The following is a 22,038-nucleotide window of genomic DNA, read 5'->3' as shown; positions in this document are numbered from 1 at the left end:
AAAAGCAAGCATCAGTGGTGGTGTGGAGGCACCATTGATCTGTGGAGGCTCCATGAAACACATACAGAATGCAGTTCATTTGGCAACATGTGGAGCCATCAATTCATAATATTTGTCAGTGAAGATCATTCCTATTCAGACAAGACCATGCCAACCAAATCCTATTCTGAATGTAATACCACAGCATGATCAGTAAAAGAGTCTAAGTCCCAAACTGAGCGTATGACTCAGCGTATTTATGTTGCACCAATTTACAAGTAATCATCTCAAGTCACTTTAATGAGAAATCAAACAAGAAATCCGTCCGTCCATCTTTTTCTAAAACCACGGGGAGTTCATTATAACTGTATCTACACTGTGCCACTTCTGAAACTGAAGCTTAGCAAAAGAATGTAACACATCGCATCAAATCTTCACCATCCTGAGCATACATGGGGTAGCGGGCGACAGTGGAGAGAAAAAATATACTTTAAACAGGAAGAGATCTTCAGCAGAATCAGATTCAGGTTGCACCACACCACTCCTGTCTGTCTGGGGGTTGAGAGGACAGGACAAGAACACAAACACAACAACATTTGATGTATTATGAAATCGAAAAATACAACAAAAGAGGCTCTGAACTGTTTAGCAACTAAAAACTTATATTGAGCCAAAAAATTAAGAAAGCTTTAACTTTTAAAACAAAAAGAAAACTGTATGTTATCTTTGCTATCTGTGATAATATAAATAATATAATCAATATGGGGCAGAAATCACTTGCTGCTCATTGTATTCTGTTTATAATCTACAGTTTAACAGAGTCACATGTTATCTTTTCAGTCATTTAATGTTACTGTTCGATTCCCATGTGAGTTCCAAAGAAATAAGTGAGATAGATGGGGTGGAGTAAGGCAAAACCAAAAAAAACCTCATTCCTCATTTTCCATTCTGTGGCCACTTATCCAAACACAGCTCACATGTATCGTACATGCCCTTGTACCACAACAACAGAAAGAAAATTGACCCTTCTCAGGAAGTGAACTTTTCCACTGCAGACTGTCACACAAAATACACAAACATTTCAGTTCAAGTCAAAGGTAGCTGACACATTTCTAGAAAGCAGAGTAGCATTTAAAGTGCACTGTAACTAGCTGGTGGAAACGTTGCAGGATGCATTTTCCACAAATCCCCCCAGGAGCTACCACAACTTTGATTAGACGTGCAGTTTTACATACTGGTGTATTTTGCCTTCATATGTCGTTCATGAAATGGTGGATATCCTGGTTCAGAGTACAGCATCAGAGAGGTGAAAACGGTTTGTTCCTGTTATATGAACACGCGCAAGCATGTGTTTTATTAAACCCACCAGAGTTCAGGGACGCATACACCACCAGCACTTACGGAGCACAGCAAAATTCAGTGACTTTGTATTCTTGCCGATTCTTCAGTACTAAACGTGAATTCAGCAAAGATGCAAATAACTACTTGTGTACCCAAATACATATAATGAGTGGGTGCGTAAAAATCTCACCCATTTAGCATGAAACCAAGGCATGACTAAGCATGGTAAGTTGTTATTACAAGAAGCACCTGTGCTGTGTTGTTAGTCAAATTTATGTAGACGGGTTATTAACAGACACCTTGCACCTCAGCTGTCATTTTCATATTATTTTTCATTTCCTTAGAACTTATGCGATTTTGCCTTGATGGTATATTTTTTCTTTAAGTGGGGATGTGTCACTTAAGTGCTGCTGTACACTTGTTTGCTAGTTAAAGAAAAATCTTCTGACACCAATGTGTATTCAATAAAATTCATACTGATATCAAAAGACAGGTTCACGACATTTTCATGTTTTATTCGCCAAAGAAATCACGCCAACAAGTAATTAGTTACCATCTCCTCTACTGCAGTTCTCAAGGATGAAAGAGGAGACATTTTCTGTTTTCACCAGCAAAAAAATTAATTTACAGAAGAAAATGTGTAAGGATTGTAGTTGAAAGGCTTTGTAAATGTAGTTTCAGAAACAGAGGATCAAACAATTAAATAAACTGGATGCTGGGATAACGTTCACACAAATTCATTTGAGAATTTGTGTGATACCGTACTGCAGAATATCGCCTACATGTATTCAGTCTCCCACATCAGATAAATTCATTATCGCTGTATTCTCTTATTCAGTGTGTGGGTGACCTAAACTGGCTGCTTCATACAAAAGTAGATCCTGCTTCAGTGCACACTCCATTTTGTTTCTGTTGGTAAATGAATGGGTTCTTAGATTGGAAATTATGCAGCGCACAAAGTGTGGAGGGAAGACGCCCTTTGATATTAATGGATCAACATATTTTGGCCTTAGAAGTGGATTTGATACATGCGAGACTCAAAGAGCCCTCGAGGGAATTGTGTGCATACAGTGTCTATTTACTGAGGGAAAACAGCAGTAAAGACAAACTGCAGCTGAAAGGATGTTACAGTTTGCTCAGCCACTTGTTTAGTCCTCTTGTGCAGGACAGAAAAGAGCATCAGTCTGAAAAAAACATGACAATACTGTTTCCCTCTGAACAAAAATGATAACTTTTGCTTAAAGGATGTGACAAAATTTTGAAGCGGTATAGTCAAAACTAAACAACATAATCTATGAGACTAACTGTGTAACTGACATTCATGGGGGAAAAAAAGACAAAACACCTATATAACACAAAGAAACCTCTGATAGGACCAGACTCAGACATGTCGGCCTTCTGCATCAACCAGCATTTCAGCTGATATACTTTAAATAACAATTCTGAAAGTCATGGGGTCATACTAGCAGCTCTGGATCAGCAGTTTGAGTCCTTAATGGGCCACCTGCAGACATGGAAACTAGCCTGGCAACAGTGTAGTCTACTGCCATCTACAGGCATGCAAAGCAATTGCTTCTTTAACAGAGACGTGCAAATGCAACAAATGAGCAGTTGTTTTGAAACTGCGATTTGTATACAGAGTTTGAGCATTTATATGTTAAATTTCAAACCTATATATTTTTCTGTAACTGGAACGTGTTGAACAGAAAGCAGGAAGAATGCAGACCTGATACTGTGAAGCTACATGACTGTTCCTGAGGCCCTGACTAGATATCCACAGGGTTCTGATGGCTTATCTTCTTCTAAATGATTTACTCACATTCCTTCCTGCACACACTATGGCTTATCTCTCTTTCAAAGTATAAAACTTTTTTATAAAATCACCATGATTTATAAGTGGATACTTAATGTGCTGAAAATGCAAACATATTTACAAATGAATATTACCTGTATTACCATGTATTTGCTGTAAAGCTTGAAAATTGTAGCTTTGATATTCTTTGCCTGTTGGAGGCAGCTTATGTAAATCAACACACCTGAAGCGATGAGTTGATGCAGGTTGTCACGTTTTAGAAAGACACTTAACTTTGTACATCTTCAGTGACCCAATAAGACCTGATGTGCAATGAGTCTTCTTGAATTTTAAAGTTTATCTGAAAAAAAAAGACTTATTTCTCAGCCTCTGAAGACAATTGTTTCACGTTTCATACCTTGACAAAGATATCTGATTTCTCATTGGCATCCTTAATTTTTTTCCTAGTCGGATGTTTTCCAAAATGTTTTCACATTCCCAGTTGTCTATAATACAGTACCATTAAAACGATTGTGGTTTGAGCTAAAACCCATTCATTTTACAACATGATTACCACATTCATCAACACCATTGTAATGGTTGCCATGACTGCATGTAAACACGACCAGTTACAATGAAACTTTTTCCATTTCCAGATTGCCTTCGGGCTCTAACATCACTTGGTTAGAGGTAGAAATGGATGATGATCAGGACAAAATGCATTCTCTTTACAACACAACAGTAGCATCATAGGGGTCATTTTTACCCATCACAGGGAGTTGATGTCACTTGCTCCACTAGAGGTCACACGTTCTTTGAATGTAATTCAAGTCCATATCTGCACATACGCACCACCTGGACAGTCTGGAATAGGGATGTAAATTCATGGTTCCAAAGAGAAATTGTGCCTGCTTGTGAGAAAAACGCATCACGTTTCTTTTAAAGATCAATTAATAGTTTAGTGTTGCACCGTGAAGCAGTGCAGTTCCCCTGAGCTTTGTGACAGTTTTTACAGAGTCAAACTAAAGCCCGAAATGACACACAACGGCTTGTCGTGAGAGCTGCACTGCAAATAAAGTGTCATGTTTGTACGTTGTCAAGACTGCGTTGTCTGGCTACTGTGGATCCCGGGGGATCTACCCTTAACAGCATATTCTCATGAGTGCGCGAATGTTTCACCTGAGAGGATTAACACATACGTACATATACAGTTCACATACAGTAGAGTTTGTCAGACACCCAACAGGAAAAAAGAAATATCTCAGCTGTGCCTTGTTCTGTCTGGTTATTTTCAGCTTTTGCCATCAAACTTACCAGGCTTCTTTTTTGGTTTCGTATTGCCATGGCCATTTAAGATCAGAAAACTTTGTTGTGAAAGGAATCACCATGCTTATCACATGCTGTTTTTTCTTGGACCGGTCACAGAGGCTAAAATGAAGGCCAGGGCTTTGTCAGTGAGGGAGTGTGCATGGACGTCAGAGGAGTGCCACCTAGAGGACGAGCTGCGTGGAGATACACAGAGGAACAGCCTTTGTTTACCAAATATCTTCAAACCAAGAAAAGTGAAGCCACTCGTACAGACTCTGACGAGCCCCATTTATCAGGTTCATTATACAGCCAAAGAGCTTTTGCTGGAAGCGCTGAACAGAGAAGGCGTCCGGGAGCTGATTAGTAGAGCTCCAGATGTGAAAGCTGCGACTCACCGACCATCACAGAGCAGGGAGCAGAGCGGTGATCTCTCTGAGGAGGAGTACAACGAGGCATTAACATGGTTTTCTATAGCCCTACAAAGTGGTTTGGCTGCAGGTGAGAACTGCAACTTTGGATCAGAGCTTACTCTTAAACTGGACAGATGGCAGGGTATCCTGAAGAGAAACAGCATCCAGACCAACCTTTTATCTCTGACCAAACTGGAGGATGGAGACAAGTTGGGAGCACTGAATTCTTTCTGCAACCACTTATGTATGCGCTACAAGACCCTTCACGCACCTGGTCCCAATCTAGCTGTGAAGAAATACAGACTTTCCCACCAGCACAGTCCTTGCTCTCTCGTTCTTGCTGTTCTCTGCGATATGAGATCTGGTTTCATCTGTAACATATACCTCTACTGTCCAGAGCAGCTCCAGAAGGAGAGCCGGAAGTCTGTAGTTGAGCAGGTTGTCAAACAGCTGATAGGACCTTTCTGCAGCCAAAGACACAAGGTTCAGCTGGACAGCTCTGCCTGGATGAAGGGCAGACTCCCAAACATACATGAATTTGGAGTCAACATTGATTTTGTCCCAGCTGTTAAAAGGCCTGTAAAGAGCCAAACATCATCTTCATCTCTTTCAGTCACACCACCTCATTTAGTATCTGAGGACTCAAAGTCTGAACTTGTAGCCCACCTCCAAGGTTGGACAGGACTTGCTCTGCTTTCACTGTCAGACCTGAAAGGGTCAGCGGCAGATGTGTTTTTGCCAGGCCTCTGGGTAACACTACACATTATCTGCATCAACACATTTGTGCTCCACACTCTGCAGAGTCAGGGTTCAAGTCAGCAAGTCCACCTGACAGAGTTCACCAGGGCTCTGGCTTCTCAGCTGGCTGCAGACAACAGCATCAGTGTGCCTGTTCTGCCACGGCTAAACAGCTGTTCATACCAAGAAACAAGTTTAACAAACCATCCTAAGCAAAGGTAAGTCTTATTTGTTACAGCACTTTGATCCAAGCTAATAATAACAGACATATGAACCAACAAACAGAAAAGCTGAGTGAAAACTTTACATTTTTGGATCAGGTTTACAGTGGAGAGCTCCCTGCAGCTATTACAGTGCAAGTTCCTCTCGTTATATAATGATGACATCCATACATGAAGGGAATCTAGTTAATAGATGTGCATTATTACCACTTTGAATGGTATATTTTCATGAAGACAACAAAGCACAAGTGTAATCAGTATACACAGAGCTTCGAGTGAGATGTGTTAACAGAAGCACTGAAATCAAGGATTATTTCTATAACTAATTCATGACAGTTTGTTTATCCTAACGTTCAAATGCCTTGCTTTGATAACATTTCTATCATTCAGTTTTTATGAGACTGATTTTTGATTAGGGAGAAGTCAGGATGATCATTTCTGTGGGAGCTTTCAAAATCTCACTGTGGCCATGTGATAAGAACAAGAAAAATGACTTCATTTATGAAATTACCCTTAGTGTTTTGTTTGTTTGGTTTTTTATCCATAAAGCTCGAGACAAAATTTGAGGTTGGCTTTAAGACTAAAAAACAGTCTCATGCTCGTAATGGAGTTATTAGTACATGTTTAATGCTCTGGTCATATTTAAATACAATAAGCAACTCTACACATGAGTAAAGATGAATTCTGTTCCGTCTTTGCTGCTGCAGGATGAATACCAGGAGCTGTGGTCAGGTGATGGAGAATGAGAGACACAGCTCTGCAGTGGGGTTACAGACCAGGTGGAGCAGACCAGGAGTGTGTGGGTTAGACAACTCTGGCAACTCCTGCTACTTAAATGCTGTGTTGCAATGTCTTTGTTCCACTGTCCCTGTCGTCGAGCATCTCCTCAATCAGGACACACGCAAAGAGCTTGCAAAGTAACACCACTTACCATCTCTTCCTCTGACTCGCTTAAATACCGTCTTGTTTTCTTAGTAGCTCCACCCCCCTGTTCATGCAGGTCTAAGTGCAGGGTCACAGAGGTGTTTGTCCGCCTGCTGGAGAAGATGTGGCTGGGAAGAAGCTCAAGCTGTGCCCCTCTGGAGGCCAGGTCTATACTGTGCTCCATCCTCCCACAGTTCAACAACTATTCCCAGCAAGATGCCCAGGAGCTGCTGCTCTTTCTCCTCAATGCACTCCATGACGACTTCAAAAAGGTGCAGCACCATCTGTCTTACCTATCATGGACTGAGCCCCTTTCTTATTCAACCAGAGTACACCAACAGAGAGAATAACTCTCGTCTGTTTGTGTTTACAAGGTTTTAAAGCGCCAGATGCGCTCCTCAATGCAACATGGAAGACAAGAACAAAACAGAAACTTCGCCACCGAGTCTACAATCGTCTCTCATCTGTTTGAGGGCCAGTTGAGCTACGTGACCCTCTGCATGCAGTGCGATCACCAGGCATACAACACCCAAACCTTCACTGTACTTTCACTTCCAATTCCAAAAGACATCACAAAGTGCTCCATTCAGGTACCCTTTAACAGCTGCAGGCACCCGCGCATGTCCTCGATCTCGGTTTAACCTCGATCTTCTGTCCCCGTGTTTGTGCAGGATTGCTTGTCGCTGTTCTTCGAGCAGACTGTCCTGACCGGGGGAGATCAGCTGCTGTGTTCAGAGTGCGGGCTGAGGAGAGAAACTACAGTCCTAACTTGTTTAGAAAAACCTCCTGAGATCCTCATATTGCACCTGAAACGGTGGGTAACGTAATCTGTTAAGGAGACACTTAAGAGTAAGGGCACTCGTTTGGTAATCTTCGTGCATGATCCATATATATATATTTTTAAAACAACTCAAGGAATCTTAGTCCATGTTGGCTTGAAAGTCTGCTTTCAGTGCTCATTCTTTACCTTGATCACTGTTTGACATGTAGTTGAGTCTTTGATGATAGTCAACATATCACCTTATTTGTTTTGACTGAAACACTGAACAGGACAAATTAATTATTCTTATGTGGTAATTACCCATCCTCTCTAAAAACAGCCACATGGTCCGTATTTTTTCATTCACAAATCTAAAAGAAAAACATTGTACTGCATGCGTGTCTTTACAGTAAGTTCAAGTCATAGACCATCAAATTTGAAGTAGACAAAACTAAGGGTGCTTTGAACAACAGACCTTCACTGTAAATGAATTAATTTTTCAGCGTGTCGTGCATTAACACGAGTTATATATTCTACAAAGCTCTGTTATGTCCCTACTGCTGGCTTTAAATTGTGTCCTTTAAAAAATTTATTTTTTGCATTTTTTGCAGGTTTGGCTGCAAGGGGAAGAATCAGGTGAAACTGAGGACTAATGTTTTGTTCTCCATGAAGCTCGATCTCGCCCAGTTTCTGTCCAGCTCAGTGCAGAACACATCCTCCTCTTACCACCTTTATGCTGTAGTGGTAGGTGATCTGAAAAATACTGTTTTATGGCCACATATACAAGCTTTGACTCAAAAGTGAGAGAGACCATCAGGAGTGAAGACGAATTGTTAAAGCGTCAAAGTATTGTGATTTTTTTTTATTTAAATGGCATGACAGCGGCCGTTTCACTCGGTCGTGTGGTGCTTCAATCGATTTCGCACAAATTAACCTTTTCCTTTTCTAGAACCACACAGGTAATCTGAACGTGGGTCACTACACGGCTGCGTGCTACAGCGCCCCGGGCCGGACCTGGCACTGCTTTGATGATGCAGATGTCAGAGAAGTACAGGACATCCTTGTGCAATCTCCAAATGCCTATATGCTGCTCTACAGTCGCAAACCTTTCCAGAAACCAAAGATCCACGGACTTTGAGCTCTTCGTCCACCAAGGAGGGTTCATCACATATCTGTTAGTTCCACTTACGGTTTAAAGTCATTCTCTACACAAATAAATTTCAAAAGCAAGCACCAACATATCTGTCACTTGCATAAAAATGTTGTGTACCGTTTATCCTTTCAAAACTGCAGTAAAAGGTTAAAACTGAGAAATGTTCATTCACACACAAACACCATTTTGAAGCAGTTTTAATAAATAGGCATACGAGTTGTTTGAGGTTAATATAGTCGTTATATCTGAAACAATCAGTATTAGAGATAAATCAAGTGAGTGTGAAAAGAAAAAAACGGATCTTGATCTCACGCCTCTCAGGCGATTAAAACTGTACTCAGGAAGTAGTCAAATCCTGCGATTTCACATCTCTGGTCCATTAAAAAATTATTTGTCTACCTCGTGCATTCTCTTGTCAGTCAGGCAGCAAATGTCGACAAGGATGCCCTCGTGAAAGAGAATGAGGACAGTTTCTTATGTCTTCGTATTATTCGGCTCAGTACTGAACACATAAAATAAAATTTACCGATAAAATGAAAAAAAAACAAAAAAAAAAAACACACAACCAGCATCACCGGTTCAAACCAACAGAGAAATCTCCGTAATGTTTCCTCTTAATAGTGTTTGAGTATAATAAATGTACAAAGTTGAGTATGTTCAACAGAGCATAAACCTTACAGAAGCAGGTAGGGTTTCATGTCACCGGCTGAACTGAGCAAAGCGAACAAGCTCTCAGCATCAGTATCGATTTAAAGCATTCTGAGTTGAGCATTAAGGTCTGCTGTTAAAGGATGTGTTCTACAACTTAAATTGATTGCATACTGAATAAGTGCAAGAATGTGGTTAATATGAGCAAGCAACAATCGAAACTCCCTCCTCTCCTCCAGAAGAATGCAAAAATCCCTCACAGTCTCTCCCATCCCTCGTTTGCCAAACACCAGAAGGCTACAGTTTAAGCTCTCATTTCTATGGTGATGTTATGATGACTGCTACTTTCAAGGAAAAAAAACCCCAAAAACAATAATTTGGTCACTTGACACATAAACCCCTTGCCCTCAAGTATTTACACAAAAAACTTTGAATGTGCAACATCAGCATTGGTAAGAATGTACATGCCATCTAACTGTTAATCCTGTGTACACAGTACAACAAAGCTAAGAAAAAATAAATCAGTTCTGCAATACTGCTGTCCACACCCGAGTACAGAAATGAGAGTAAAAAGCATCTGAATCAGCCATCGGCCCTAAAACACAACTATTGTAGAGAAGTCAGATTAACAAGAGCATCTGTTTAGTCTCTGGATGAGCAGTAAGGTGAACAGACGGCATGTTTTAACACCTATCGCGTTCTCTAGTAGCTTAAGCATGGCACAGTGTGCCTTCACCGTTCTCTGATCTGGACCCCAGAGCCACATGCTCCAGTGCGTCCTCTCGTGCACCCTCACAACCATGTGCACTGGGTCTTCAGAGCTGTGACTTCAAAAAGAAAAAGAACAACCTCTAGGGTTTGGAGCGTCGCTGCTCAGCAGTGGTTTTCTCTCTTGGCGTTCCACAGCACCGTCACAGGGTGGAGTAAAACAGGATGTAGGCTGCGGAGGACTTGACAGAGGAGGTGGAGATTTCAGACACCTCATGGTCATCGAACTTGTACCAGCGCTGTTTGGGGGCGTTTTTACAGTAGGCTGTGTAATGGCCGCCGTCTAAGCCCCCGTAGTGATTCTGGTGGCAGAGAAGAAGAAGAAAGTCAGGCTCATTTAAAGGCTGAGATAGAATTATTCTGTCACATATATCATTCTCAGGGTTGCAGTTTTGAAGCTTTGTGAGAAATCCATTCAAACTCGCATTTTTTTTTTTATACCAAAAATCAAGAATTCACTTATTCCCACTTACCGAAACTCCATAAAGGCTGTATCTTTTCAGGCTCTGTTTGGGTCCAATAACATACTGTGCCAGGTCCAGACTGTCCAGAGAGAAGTCTACAGTTGTCTGCAGCTTTTGCTTCCATCTACCTTCATAGGAGAATCTGCAGAAATAACACCCATGAAGTCAACACACTGGTCTGTTTAACATTTACAGTTTCTTATAATCCTCTTTCCCAAACCATGAGTAGATTTGTTTTATTACAGACCGTTTTAAGTGCACCAGGAGGATGGGTGGAACCTTCCAGATCTCCAGTTTCTTAGTGGAATCTCTGTGGGCTTTGCAGTGCCTGCAGAACACTTTGTTGTTGTCGGTCAGCTTCTCTTCTTTGGAGAATAACCTCAAACAATCCTGCAAAGAAAAAGCGAACATTCCAATTACACATAGAAAATAAATGGATAGTTCTCAGCATTTGTTTTTTGAAACATAGAGTAGTGCTGGCACATGTACAGTGGGACCAACCTGCAGGGAGCACTTGCTGGTAGAGGCCAGAGGCAGCGACAGGTACATAAAGGTCTCAAATGTCCGTGACTTGCGATGGCAGGTGAGACACTGCACTGTGGACTTGAACTGCCCCTGGAACAGTGCTACAATGATGGACTCGTTCAGCAGCTTGTGTTTGCTCCAGGCCACGTCAGCTGCAGTCTGATCATCCAGATGGTCGTTTTCTTCTTCTTTGTACCGCTTCCTGTTGTCCGCCTGACAACAGAGAAGGAAACGCAACATGATAGAACAACTGCAACATTGGGTTAGCAGTAGCTGCCTTCATGCTCACGCTACAGCTCAATGACTGATAGACGATACAGACTGCAGCAGCCATAACAACAATATTCCAGAGAAAAATTTGGTGAATTTCTAATTGTGTGTTCAAGGCCTACATGATCAGCTCCATCAGCATGCAGATGAGCCAGCTCACTCAGAGTATGTAGGCAGCGAGATATGAGGGGCAGGTTAGTGCTTAGTAGTTAATATCTCACTGGTTAGTATGACTGAATCATCGACTATCCTGAAGAGACAAAGTGGACCAGGACTGGGCCAGCCTGATGGCAGACAGGTCTGAACATCACACAGAAGGAACGTGATGAAATGGAGAGTGTGTTATGAGAAATGCACGTCACCAGCTGCTACAACCTACTCAGGAACTTCTGCTCAATTCGAAATATTTAACAACTTAATAAACAAAAATACCCCGACAGAATTCCAGGTTGAGCCATTTGTCACAGTGGCTTTCATTCCAAAATGCCCTTTTGGAACAAAAAACTAAGGAAATTCAGCTAAGAAATTATTCTTCTGCTGTTTTACCAGTTTAGCTTGTCCTTACTCATTCTCAAATTCACATGAAGCCAGTAAAAATCATACAGGCAATGAGCATGTTTTGGGTCCACATGCACAGAGCTTCTGACAAGAGCATCAGACCAGACAGATGCAGACACAGCACATTCACACCGCTGCAGGAGGACCAAGAACACACAGCCATTTACTTACTCTCTAATTTGCCATCAAATTGAAACCCAGTGAAAAAAAAAATAGACAGAAGGAAAAATTCTAAGTTTTTAATTGTTAACAGGCAAATGTGCAACAACGTATAGGTGTAGCAGAAGGCAAGCGTTACACAGCCAGGAAAAAAACATTTCACAAAAAATGTTCAATTTTCGATTAATCATCTGCAAGACTGCAAAAAACCCACATGGGTGGTTCTACCCTTGCCATGAATGAAAGTGTGTGCACTACCTTGTTGAGGTCTTCGTGGAGCCCATCCATGAGGAACAGCAGCAGCTCCTGGGAGTCTTGCTGGTCATAGCCAGCAAACTGCTCGTTGATCTTGCCAATGGTGATCTTGAAGTCCCGTGGACTGATGCACTTGTACAGACCGGCCCACAGGGCCTTCATAATCACTCCAAACTCCTCTGCAACCTCCCCTTTATGGCCAAGAATGTTGTACCTGGCACATGAAGAGGACAGGTACAGGAATGTTATGCATGTCTCTAATAACCGAATATTTTTGGGAAGTTATTTCAACTCATCTGAAACCTGACCTGTTGATGTCCTCAAGGTAGTAATTGTTATTGAAGTACTCAGCCATGGCAGGAGTGTTGCAAAGACACTGCAAAATGGAGTTCATATAGCATGTGTTGCCCAGGTTACGAAGGCCGGTCAGTGATGCACCCAAACCTCCAAATGTAGGATTCAAGTTGCGAATTTTGGCTGCAGACGGCCGTACAATTTCCACTTTAGAATAGACCTTTGCACTGGGAGGTCTGCAGGAGAGAGGGATTATCAGAGAAGGATAAGAAAATGCAGTGATACAACACAATATATCCCTAAAATAAAAGATGTTTGGGATAGCAAACTGTCTTGAATTGATTGGTAGCTAAACAGAGTATATATGTACCATAAAAGATCTGGATGCCTTACTTGGTTTCTCTGTTGATGCTGGGTATCACAGCAGCGGTTGGAGCTGTGGCCTTTTTCTGGGCCTCCTCCCTCACATCCTGGCTGATGTCTGGAGAGGAGTAGGAGCGCTTGAGTTTGGACTGTTCCTGCTCTTGCTCACGGCTGGTGTCTGGCTCAGCTGGTCGTAGTGTCTTCTGTTTGACTGTTGGTGGTGTGGAAGGTGGGGTCTGGGGAACAGTGACCTCAGGAGGATACAGGTGGACGCGATTGGTCGGGGAGTGGTAGTATCTGTAAGTTCCCGTCACTGTATCAAGGAACTAACCAACAATAAATGAATAAATAGTCAAAACATTTCAACAGTATTAGTTCAAATTTACAAAACTTTGAATTCATCATCAGCAACTTAAATGGACTTGACCTGAGGTAGAAATAAATATCTGGTACCTTCATCCAACCAACTGGAAGGCCAGGCACACTCCTGCCCATCTCTTCGCTCCTTGCTCTGGTTAGAGGCTCCCTCTGAAGCAAACATACCGTGCACTGACTTTAAAACATCTAAAATTATTGAACAATCTGTTCTGTAACTATATCAGCAACAATTTATTTTTCTAACAAAATCACCTAATTTAATTTAATTGTGGTTTAGGAGGTAAAGATAATATGAGCTTGTGTGTGTGGGATGGGAAGCACTCAATCCTGAGTAATGACATAGTTTAAAAGGAGGGTGTGAAACCAGAGCTGTAGCAATCTTTGAGTTAAATTCACACCATGAAGACCCACAGCGTACCCAGTCCAGCTGTATCTTGCATTACTCCGCACTTAATCTTTAAGAGGGATTTAGGGTGTAAGGGGGACTTCACCAGATCAGATTTATGGACTGTGTGTTTGAAAAGCGATGGACAGATTTTTGGCTCGGTGGCTTAGGATGTATGATAATGACAATGTATTTTAATAGCTTTTTCAAGCCCGATATATATACATCAAAAGGCCCTTGTGGGACTGTCTTTTGGGACTGCTTATGCCGTTATCGTGGGTGAGAATGAAACATTTCACTGGAGCAGCGTTCAGCACTGACAAAGAGGACTCACCTTAATTTCACTAACGGTATGGTTGGGAGCAGGTGAATCCAGAGACATGCTCTTAGAGGGTGTTTCAGAGTTGTGCTCCTTCCCCCTCCTCTCCTTCTCATCCCATGTCCTGTTCTCTTTGTCTTCCTCTTCCTCTGCTTTCTGACGTTCAAGTTTCTTTTTGTCCTGGTGTCTGTTATCCTCCTCTTCCGTCTTTCTCTTCTCACTCTCCTCCCTTTCTAGCTTCTCTTTCATCTCTCTTTCTTTCCGTTCCTTCTCCCGCTTCTCCTCCTCTAAGCGACGCTCCTGCGTGCGTTTTTCCTGCTCTTGCTTTGCCTTCTCCATCACTGCCACTGCTTCAGAGTGGATCTGACTTTGCTCTTCTTTAGACAGAACAGTGCCGGGGACGAGGGCTGGTTTAGCAGAGCGGTCGGGGACGAATGGGCCATTCTGGGTGGCATCTTTCGCTGACCCGTTCTGGTTGGACTTAGGGTCCTCCGACACCCGGACAGAGGGCTTCTTGGTACGGTCAAACTGAGAGAAGAGAATGGATAAAAGAAAACAACAGTGTCAAGCCACACTTGGAGTCTCCATAGATGTAACAACTTTTAGGGTAGGTACAATACCTGAGGGAATGCCTTGGCTGTTGCAGGTGACTGGCTGGATGCAGGGCCCTTCTTACTTAGGTCTTGCCCAGAATTTGTAGTGCCAGTGATGGGGGAATCAACAGCATCTGGCAACCTATCAGAAACCACTGACGTTTTGGATGTTGGCTGCTCTGCAACCCCGTTAACCAGCACAGGAACTGATGGTTCCTGAGGCTCAGGTGAAAGTTGAGGCTCAGGTGAAGCCTGCGGCTCAGGTTGAGGTGGGGCTGGAGGCTTTGGTTCCTCCAAGGATGGGTAGCTGAAGTCCACTGTTCAGAGAAAATAAACACATAATGTAAGAATGAATGATACATGATAGGGTGTTAAAAATCCAATATTGCCATTTTATCTTCATCCTTCAGTTAATGTATCATTTTTCACTATTACAGAGCCATCTTTTATCAGCCAAGATGTGTGCCTCGGAGTGTCTGTGCTTCTTACAATAACAGCTAAAATAAAATTGATTCATATAGATACATCACAGAGTAAAATATTTAAAGCCTTTATTTCTCGTAATTTTGATGATTATGGCTTACAGATAATGAAAACTCAAAATTCAGTGTCTCAGAAAAATAGAATATTACATAAGATCAATAAAAAAAGGATATTTTAAACAGAAATGTCAGGCTTCTGAAAAGTATGTTCATTTCTATGCACTCAAAACTTGGTCAGGCCTCCTTTTGCATGAATTACTGCATCAATGCGGAGTGAAATGGAGGCGATCAGCCTGAGGCACTGCTGAGGTGTAATGGAAGCCCAGCTTGCTTTGATAGCAGCCTTCAGGTCATCTGCATTGTTGGGTCTGGTGTCTCTCATATTTCCTATGGGGTTCAGGTCAGGCGAGTTTGCTGGCCAATCAAGCACAATAACACTGTGGTCACTGAATCAGCTTTTAGTACATTTGGCAGTCTGGGCAGCTGCCAGATCCTGCTGGAAAATTAAATCAGCATCTCCATAAAGCTTGTCAGCAGAAGGAAGCATTAAGTGCTTAAAGTTTCCTGGTATATGGCTGTGGACTTTAGAAAACACAGTGGACCAACACCAGCAGATGACATGGCAACCCAAATCCTCACTGAATGTGGAAACTTTACACTGGGCTTCAAGCAACATGGATTCTGTGCCTCTCCACTCTTCCTCCAGACTTTGGGACCTTGATTTCCAAATGACATGCAAAATTTACTTCCATCTGAAAAGAGAACTTCCAACCACTGAGCAACAGTCCAGTTCTTTTTCTCTGGTTCAGTAGTGGCTTGACACGAGGAATGCAACATTTGTAGCCCATGTCTAGGATTCGTCTGTGTGTAGTGGCTCTTGATGCGCCAACTCCAGCCTCAGTCCACTCTTTGTGAAGCTCTCCCAAACTCTTGAATGGATTTTGCTTCCTATAAAGGCTGCGGTTATCCCTGTTGCTGATGCACCCTTTCCTACCACACTTTTTCCTTCCACTAAACTTTCTATGAATATGCTTGGATACAGCACTCTGTGAACAACCAGCTTCGTTAGCAGTGACCTTTTGTGGCTTACCCTCCTTGTGGAGGGTGTCAGTGACTGTCTTCTGGACATCTGTCACGTTAGCAGTCTTCCCCATGATTGTGTAGCCTACTGACCCAGACTGAGAGACCATTTAAAGCCTCAGGAAACCATAAGCTGTTTAGGGAGTGACACCAATATTAAACTGGTTCACAATATTCTAATTTTTTTAGCTGTACTTGTACATGAACTGTTGAGCATTCATTTCATTGCTGCCGATACTCACACTGAGGGAGGGTGTTGATAATAGTCTGTCTCGGGGGTCGAACTTTAGCGTTGGTCGTGTACATTGGATAAAACAGCAGCCAGTTCTCGTAGCCTCCTTCCAGCACCAGTGGCTCACTGCGCAGAATGGTGATGCTGTCCCACTGTGGAATATGTAAACACTTAATTCTTCACATAAAAATAGCGATGTAATTCACGCATAAGAAATGCAAACTGATACCTTAAAGAGTGCGTCTTTGAGGCTCTGCAAGGTGGTTCCCAGTTTAAGGTCAGTAACAGAACTAAACCAGTCCAGCAAAATGATGTAATCCACAAATCCTCGCCGCCTCCAGTTGTCTTTGGACACTTCAGGCAGTTTTGCCTCAATCTGATTCACAGTGATTCTGAAAAGTCATGATGTTGGAGTGGAAGAGTTTAGACCGAGTAGACTTTTTTTTTTCCTGCCACTTTTATTGAAAAACAAAGCTCATGAACACAAAAACCTTTGATCAACAGAAAAAGATCAGAGAAAAATCCCTTCATATCATCTTTCCTGAAGTCATATTAAGAGTTACAAATGCAGAGTCAGATCAAAGATTCAGGTGTGAAGCCTCGTGTCTCACCCTGGGATTATCGCCTCCTCCGGCACGCTGATGCAGGTCTGGGCTGGCACTTGAATGCGAGACTCTTCATAGTCTCTGTGGCTGCGGGCATCCATCACAATCATTGAGATCGTCTGGTCCTTCATCATGTGGAAAAGCTTGTCGGCTGTGATGCCACCAGCCGGCGGTGCAGCTACCAGACACAGCCGTAACATCAATAAAAGATGCCTCACAAAAGAAGACGTGACAGCTGCAAGGTTGCCTGATTTTTTATTAACATCTCACAGAGAACTACGTGTTTATCAAACTTGGATTGTGATATTCAGTTTAGCATTCAGTACCTTTTGTGATCACACTCTTCAGCTCTTTGTGCTCTCCTTTCACCTGACGTACATACACAAGAACAATCATCTCATTAATACATGAACAATTTTGATTTTGCTGGATTTGATTCAACACAAAATCGCTAAAGAGCAATGATTTTTTTTTTTTTTTTTTTTAAAACTGGACAATTTGTTAGACCACTGGTGTTTACATATTTTCCCATTTTGTTTTCAGCGAAAAACTGACGACAGACTTAAATCTGAACTTCGAGAATGTGAATTCACATATAACCGAAACGTTTACTCGTATTTTTATGTTGTAGTTAAAGGCTCAGCATCCGATTCTCTCCAACTACATTTTTTTGTCAGATATGATATCATTCTCTCTATATCCTGACAGCCACCGATGAATTTGTATGGGAAAAAGAAAAGTTCCGTCTTGTAGGTCCTTCACAGGTGTGTAAAATGATTGGGTGGCTGGCCAGCATCTCTTCTCGTTTACCTTCACTGCTGCATTCACTCAGATAGCAGACAGCACAGTAATGGCAAAGAAAGAGCAGCAACCTAAACCTTCCGTATCAACTATCACTACAGACCAGAGTCAAGATAAAAATAGCTCTTCCACGGTGGCTAAAACTCCAGAAATCACATGACTGCAACCAAGGTTGGCATTTTCCTGCTGGATAGGAAATATTTGGGTTTGTTTTGTGAGGGAAATTAGCCATTTTCATGACTATACAGTTAGCACAGCTATATAGCTACATTGTGTGTTAGTCAATGTCTGAGTTCACTACGGTTGAAGTGAAGGTGTGAATGTCTTTTATGGCTTCCCCCAATAACTGCAACCTAAAATATATAACTCCCATTGGGAATGTTCTGATTGGCAGATACTTTTCAGTATTTGATATATATACCTTTTTGCTATCCTTCTTGTTTGCAGATGACGCCTTTGGAGAGCTGCGACCACCATCTTTTTCTGTTATTTCCTCCCTTTTCTTCTTCTCCTCTAGTCTCTCCTTCTCCTCAAGTTTTTTTCGAACTTCGAATTCCTCATACCTGTTTGAAACAGAGAGAGGCCCTCGTATACATGATGGTCTAATCTATAATAAACAATAACAAAGTGTGCATTGTGGAGGACGACCAAAGCTTCTAACCTGAGTTTGAGGCTTTCAGACAGCTTCTCTGCTTCTTCAATGGCTTTCTTGAAGCTGGTTGGCCCAAGCATAGTCATGAAATAATCCTTAACACATAAGAATAGAAAAGAGTCACTCAGGGAGATAACAAATCTACAACTCTTGATACATTTCCCTTGAAATATATTTAGTTTACAATTCTCAATCATACCGGTTGTTGCTTGAAGTCCGGCCTTTTCTTGATGATGTCATATACTGTTAAATACTTCATGTAAAGCACATAAGCTTTCTCCTCATCTCTGTCCAGGCGACACTCCTCTGCCGCCTTGAAAAGTTTACAGGCACTCTGAACATAGCTGAAAATTAAAAATGAATGTGTAAATGAATACGTACAGGCTGCATCCCTGTGTGACAGTAATGTCCTTAATTAAGATTAGACTATGGAGCTCTGCTGCACTCATACAATACTTTAGTTTAGTAGTACATATAACTATGCTGAGTTGAAAGTCAAAGTATTCCGTATCAATAGGATGGCTTTTTAAACCTGGCTGGATCACCATGGTTATTTAGGTTGAATTCATAACCTGCTCTAAAGCAGTTTATGTTCAGAATTCAGATTAAATTGTTTGAAGAAAGCAGCAGATTCCTGTACAGATGACATACCAGAGAGCAAAACTCTGAATATTTAAATGCCCCCAGGCAGAATAATGATAGTAAATACCTGAAGTCATATCAAAATTTTAAGTGCATAATTGACTCACAGCAAACATTGGATTGCCTGTCAGAAATTTAATAATTCAACCGTTCAACTGAATTTCCCTGCAGGGGATCAATAAAGTAGGTCTTATCTTATCTTAAAAGTCGGTCAGTGCCACATTAAGTTGTTGATCAAATGTTTGAATTTCAATCGCCAAATGTTACCACAGTACACTGTGGCTTCAAGGACATCTCGAGCATTTAATCTATCAAATATTTGATTTAATTATTTTTTTTTTAATTTGACAAGTTTCTAACATTAAGGAGCAGTTTACATTAAATAACCAAACCTTTTGATTCACAAAATAACATAAAATAACAGTATAATAACATATGACCTGTACATTAAGTTACCATGGGAACAATGTTTTGTTTTTTTAAAATCGTGTCCTGATTTGCCAACGAATCTGTTCCATAACCTTCCGCTGTAATTGGATCCAACAAACACTAGAATGAGTCAGTCTAGGCCTGTAGCTCAGAGGGATATTCAATCAATAAGATTTGATGTTCATGTGGTCAATGACTTAGACGGTTTCCATGTTACTACAGGGCATCAGAGCTAAGTGTAGGTCTAGTCAAGTTTAAAATACTAAGAGCTTTATGTGCACCTGTCATGATGTAATTAGCAGGGATACATTCATTTATCAATATGCACAACTAACAATTTCCTACAGTATCTGCAACTGTTTTGCCTGAAATTACTTTTATATTTGTTTATGCTTCACTATTTTTTAATTAAGTGCCAGTTGATTTGCAGAAGAGGGGTCAAATGATGACTGCATTTGAACGATCATAACCATAACCGGTTATCTTTGAGTGGAGTCTAAGGATCTGTTGAGTCACTAAACATAAAGCAAGGCTGGCTATGTTGTACTTGTTTTGAAGTAACACCCCCTTTGTCCCTTTGTTTTGTGTTTTTTTGGCCAACTTGACTTCATGTTGATGAACACAGGCCAGCAGAGACAGTAAATATGCAGAGAGAAAAGTCCAACTCTGTGCTGCGAGTCTTTTGCAGAACTCCTGATACATCACTCGTTTAATACAATCGCTTTGAGTGGGCAAAAACTAGTAAACAACGTTACCTTCTGGTGCTCGTCTTGTCTGGCTTAATCTCAGCTTTTTTGTTGAGGTCACCAAGAGATGTGGATAAATACAGCTCTTTGACCCCTGTAGATACTGCAGGCATATTGGCAGCAGTGTGCAGTAAGAACTCACAAGCAGGGGACCCGTCAGTGCGCTACACAACCTCTGGACATCTCTAAAAAATGAAGAAAAATAAAGAAAAAAAACAGTGACAACAATATAATGTAGACACACATTGTTTTGGTTGGATACCAAAAACGACTCGACAATTTCTGTCAAAACCAATAACGTTAGCGTACGTTTAAGTCACACTTGCTCTCTGTGTTCTCAGCAACGTCTAAACGTTGTAAGATTTAAATGGACACAAGTTTCGCTTTCCGTTAGTTGTCATCCAGCGCTTAAAAAACCCCGAAGTAAGGTTACGTTCATCTAAAAACACGAAAGGATTAAGCTAAGTCACTCAAATGCTGCCCTCACAATTAGCATGATTGCTAGCCAACATCACTTATCCGGTGGCTGTAGTTAGCTGGCTTAGGATTTGTCAACAGTGACGACGACAACAACATTAAGTACTTTTCTGGCTAACGTTAGCCGTTACTACCTGTCTTAAGTGGGTTCTCGTTGATCAGCAAATGGACAACTAAACATGCTGTCTTCCGTATAGAGCATAAACCAAACACTGGCCTAATGCGAACAAAGTTTAGGAAATGAAACGCAAACTTGGGTTTGTTGGCTTCCTAGTTAGCCAGCTAGCAACGTTAGCATGTTGCGCTATGAGATCACGCAGTTACGCGTATGAGAGCTGGTTAACCACTGCACCGACAGGCACGGCTACAACTACATTCTGCAGGATGTGCATGTCTTTTAGAAATAGTACCAGCTAATGTATAGTCACATATGTTTTAATAAGTATCAATCTATCCATCATTTACCCTTTTTCGGTCCGTTGCTTTCACTTAAACCACTTTTTTTGACAGCTGATTTCTGATTTCTTGTTCTTGTTCCGCTTCCTTCTTCTTCCTCCTCCTCTCTGATGTTTACTAGCGTACAACAAACCATCTTAAATGCACACTACCCCCACCAACTGGCCTGGAGTGTATGACAGGCCCATGAAGAAGGGCCCCACACGGACGCACACACAGGGAAAAACGAAAAAAATAGTCACTGAATTGTGGAACAGTGGAAGCTTGCACTACATCTGTACTGGAGTTTCCCAAATGTATTTCAAAATGATACATCAATGAATAAAATGTAGACCTTATATGATGACACTATAATGCTTTACACTTGTCAAAGTTATTAGAAAAACTTTTGAATGTTACAGTAATAGCCAAGATCTAGGCTTTATGGAACCAACTTTGTTTATAATCAAAAAATAAAGAGAAAAAAATGCTGATGTACATTAAAACTAGCCTCCGAGCCTACATTACGTTCACACCACAACACCTTAATTACACTTTTCCACAGTAGGATGAGTGTTTACGTTAACCTAGAAGGCAAGCATAGTATGGGTAGTTAGCTACTACTTACTCTCTGGGCGGTGAAATAACTTTTTAAATAACTCCCTCTTGGGAGCCAAAACATGAGCTAAACTGACCTCAAGTGCCCTCTCGGGAGCCAAAATGCATGCTATAGTGTTCCTTTGGGAGCCAAAACGTGAGATAAAGTGCCCCCTTGGGAGGCAAAACGCGTCCTAAAGTGCCCTCCACAGTGGTGAGGAGACGCTATATGTGCCCTTTTTTTTTCTTTCTGCC

The 22,038-nt window shown here is 41.5% G+C and overlaps 2 protein-coding genes across 2 annotated transcripts; one reads left to right on the top strand and one right to left on the bottom strand.

Annotated features, from left to right (window-relative positions):
* Positions 1–6,835: 6,835 nt before the first annotated feature.
* LOC140302501 (ubiquitin carboxyl-terminal hydrolase 50-like) lies at positions 6,836–8,611 on the top strand. The gene is made up of 5 exons (XM_072381318.1): positions 6,836–6,985; positions 7,088–7,303; positions 7,385–7,527; positions 8,085–8,217; positions 8,423–8,611. The coding sequence occupies exons 1-5, from the start codon at positions 6,836–6,838 to the stop codon at positions 8,609–8,611; spliced, it is 831 nt and encodes a 276-aa protein (XP_072237419.1).
* A 196-nt stretch (positions 8,612–8,807) lies between these two features.
* usp8 (ubiquitin specific peptidase 8) lies at positions 8,808–21,305 on the bottom strand. Its single transcript, XM_072380890.1, has 19 exons — positions 21,217–21,305; positions 20,284–20,459; positions 18,657–18,801; positions 18,467–18,552; positions 18,227–18,368; positions 17,331–17,373; positions 17,011–17,182; positions 16,629–16,791; positions 16,410–16,551; positions 14,633–14,922; positions 14,028–14,540; positions 13,384–13,458; positions 12,961–13,256; positions 12,582–12,803; positions 12,277–12,487; positions 11,008–11,244; positions 10,754–10,896; positions 10,516–10,648; positions 8,808–10,344 (listed from the first exon to the last, which is right to left on the bottom strand). The coding sequence occupies exons 2-19, from the start codon at positions 20,385–20,387 to the stop codon at positions 10,186–10,188; spliced, it is 3,276 nt and encodes a 1,091-aa protein (XP_072236991.1). The 5' UTR covers positions 20,388–20,459; positions 21,217–21,305; the 3' UTR covers positions 8,808–10,185.
* Positions 21,306–22,038: the final 733 nt, after the last annotated feature.

The sequence above is a fragment of the Leuresthes tenuis genome, unplaced genomic scaffold (genome assembly GCF_036924035.1).
Source record: "Leuresthes tenuis unplaced genomic scaffold, fLeuTen1.0.hap1 SCAF_2, whole genome shotgun sequence".
In the NCBI taxonomy this organism is placed as follows: Eukaryota; Metazoa; Chordata; class Actinopteri; order Atheriniformes; family Atherinopsidae; genus Leuresthes; species Leuresthes tenuis.
The sequence above is the reverse complement of the archived record's forward strand: the minus strand, read 5'-3'. Positions and strand labels throughout refer to the sequence as shown.

What these genes read in the sequence shown, in the direction of transcription:
- LOC140302501 (XM_072381318.1), top strand. Translation starts at nt 6,836, where the DNA reads ATGTGGCTGGGAAGAAGCTCAAGCTGTGCCCCTCTGGAGGCCAGGTCT. An exon ending in CTCATATTGCACCTGAAACG is followed by an intron (nt 7,528 to 8,084) that starts GTGGGTAACGTA and finishes CATTTTTTGCAG; the next exon opens with GTTTGGCTGCAAGGGGAAGA. An exon ending in ACCACCTTTATGCTGTAGTG is followed by an intron (nt 8,218 to 8,422) that starts GTAGGTGATCTG and finishes TTCCTTTTCTAG; the next exon opens with AACCACACAGGTAATCTGAA.
- usp8 (XM_072380890.1), bottom strand. Translation starts at nt 20,387, where the DNA reads ATGCCTGCAGTATCTACAGGGGTCAAAGAGCTGTATTTATCCACATCT. An exon ending in AGCATCAACAGAGAAACCAA is followed by an intron (nt 12,804 to 12,960) that starts GTAAGGCATCCA and finishes TCTCTCCTGCAG; the next exon opens with ACCTCCCAGTGCAAAGGTCT. An exon ending in ACAGCCTTTATGGAGTTTCG is followed by an intron (nt 10,345 to 10,515) that starts GTAAGTGGGAAT and finishes CTCTGCCACCAG; the next exon opens with AATCACTACGGGGGCTTAGA.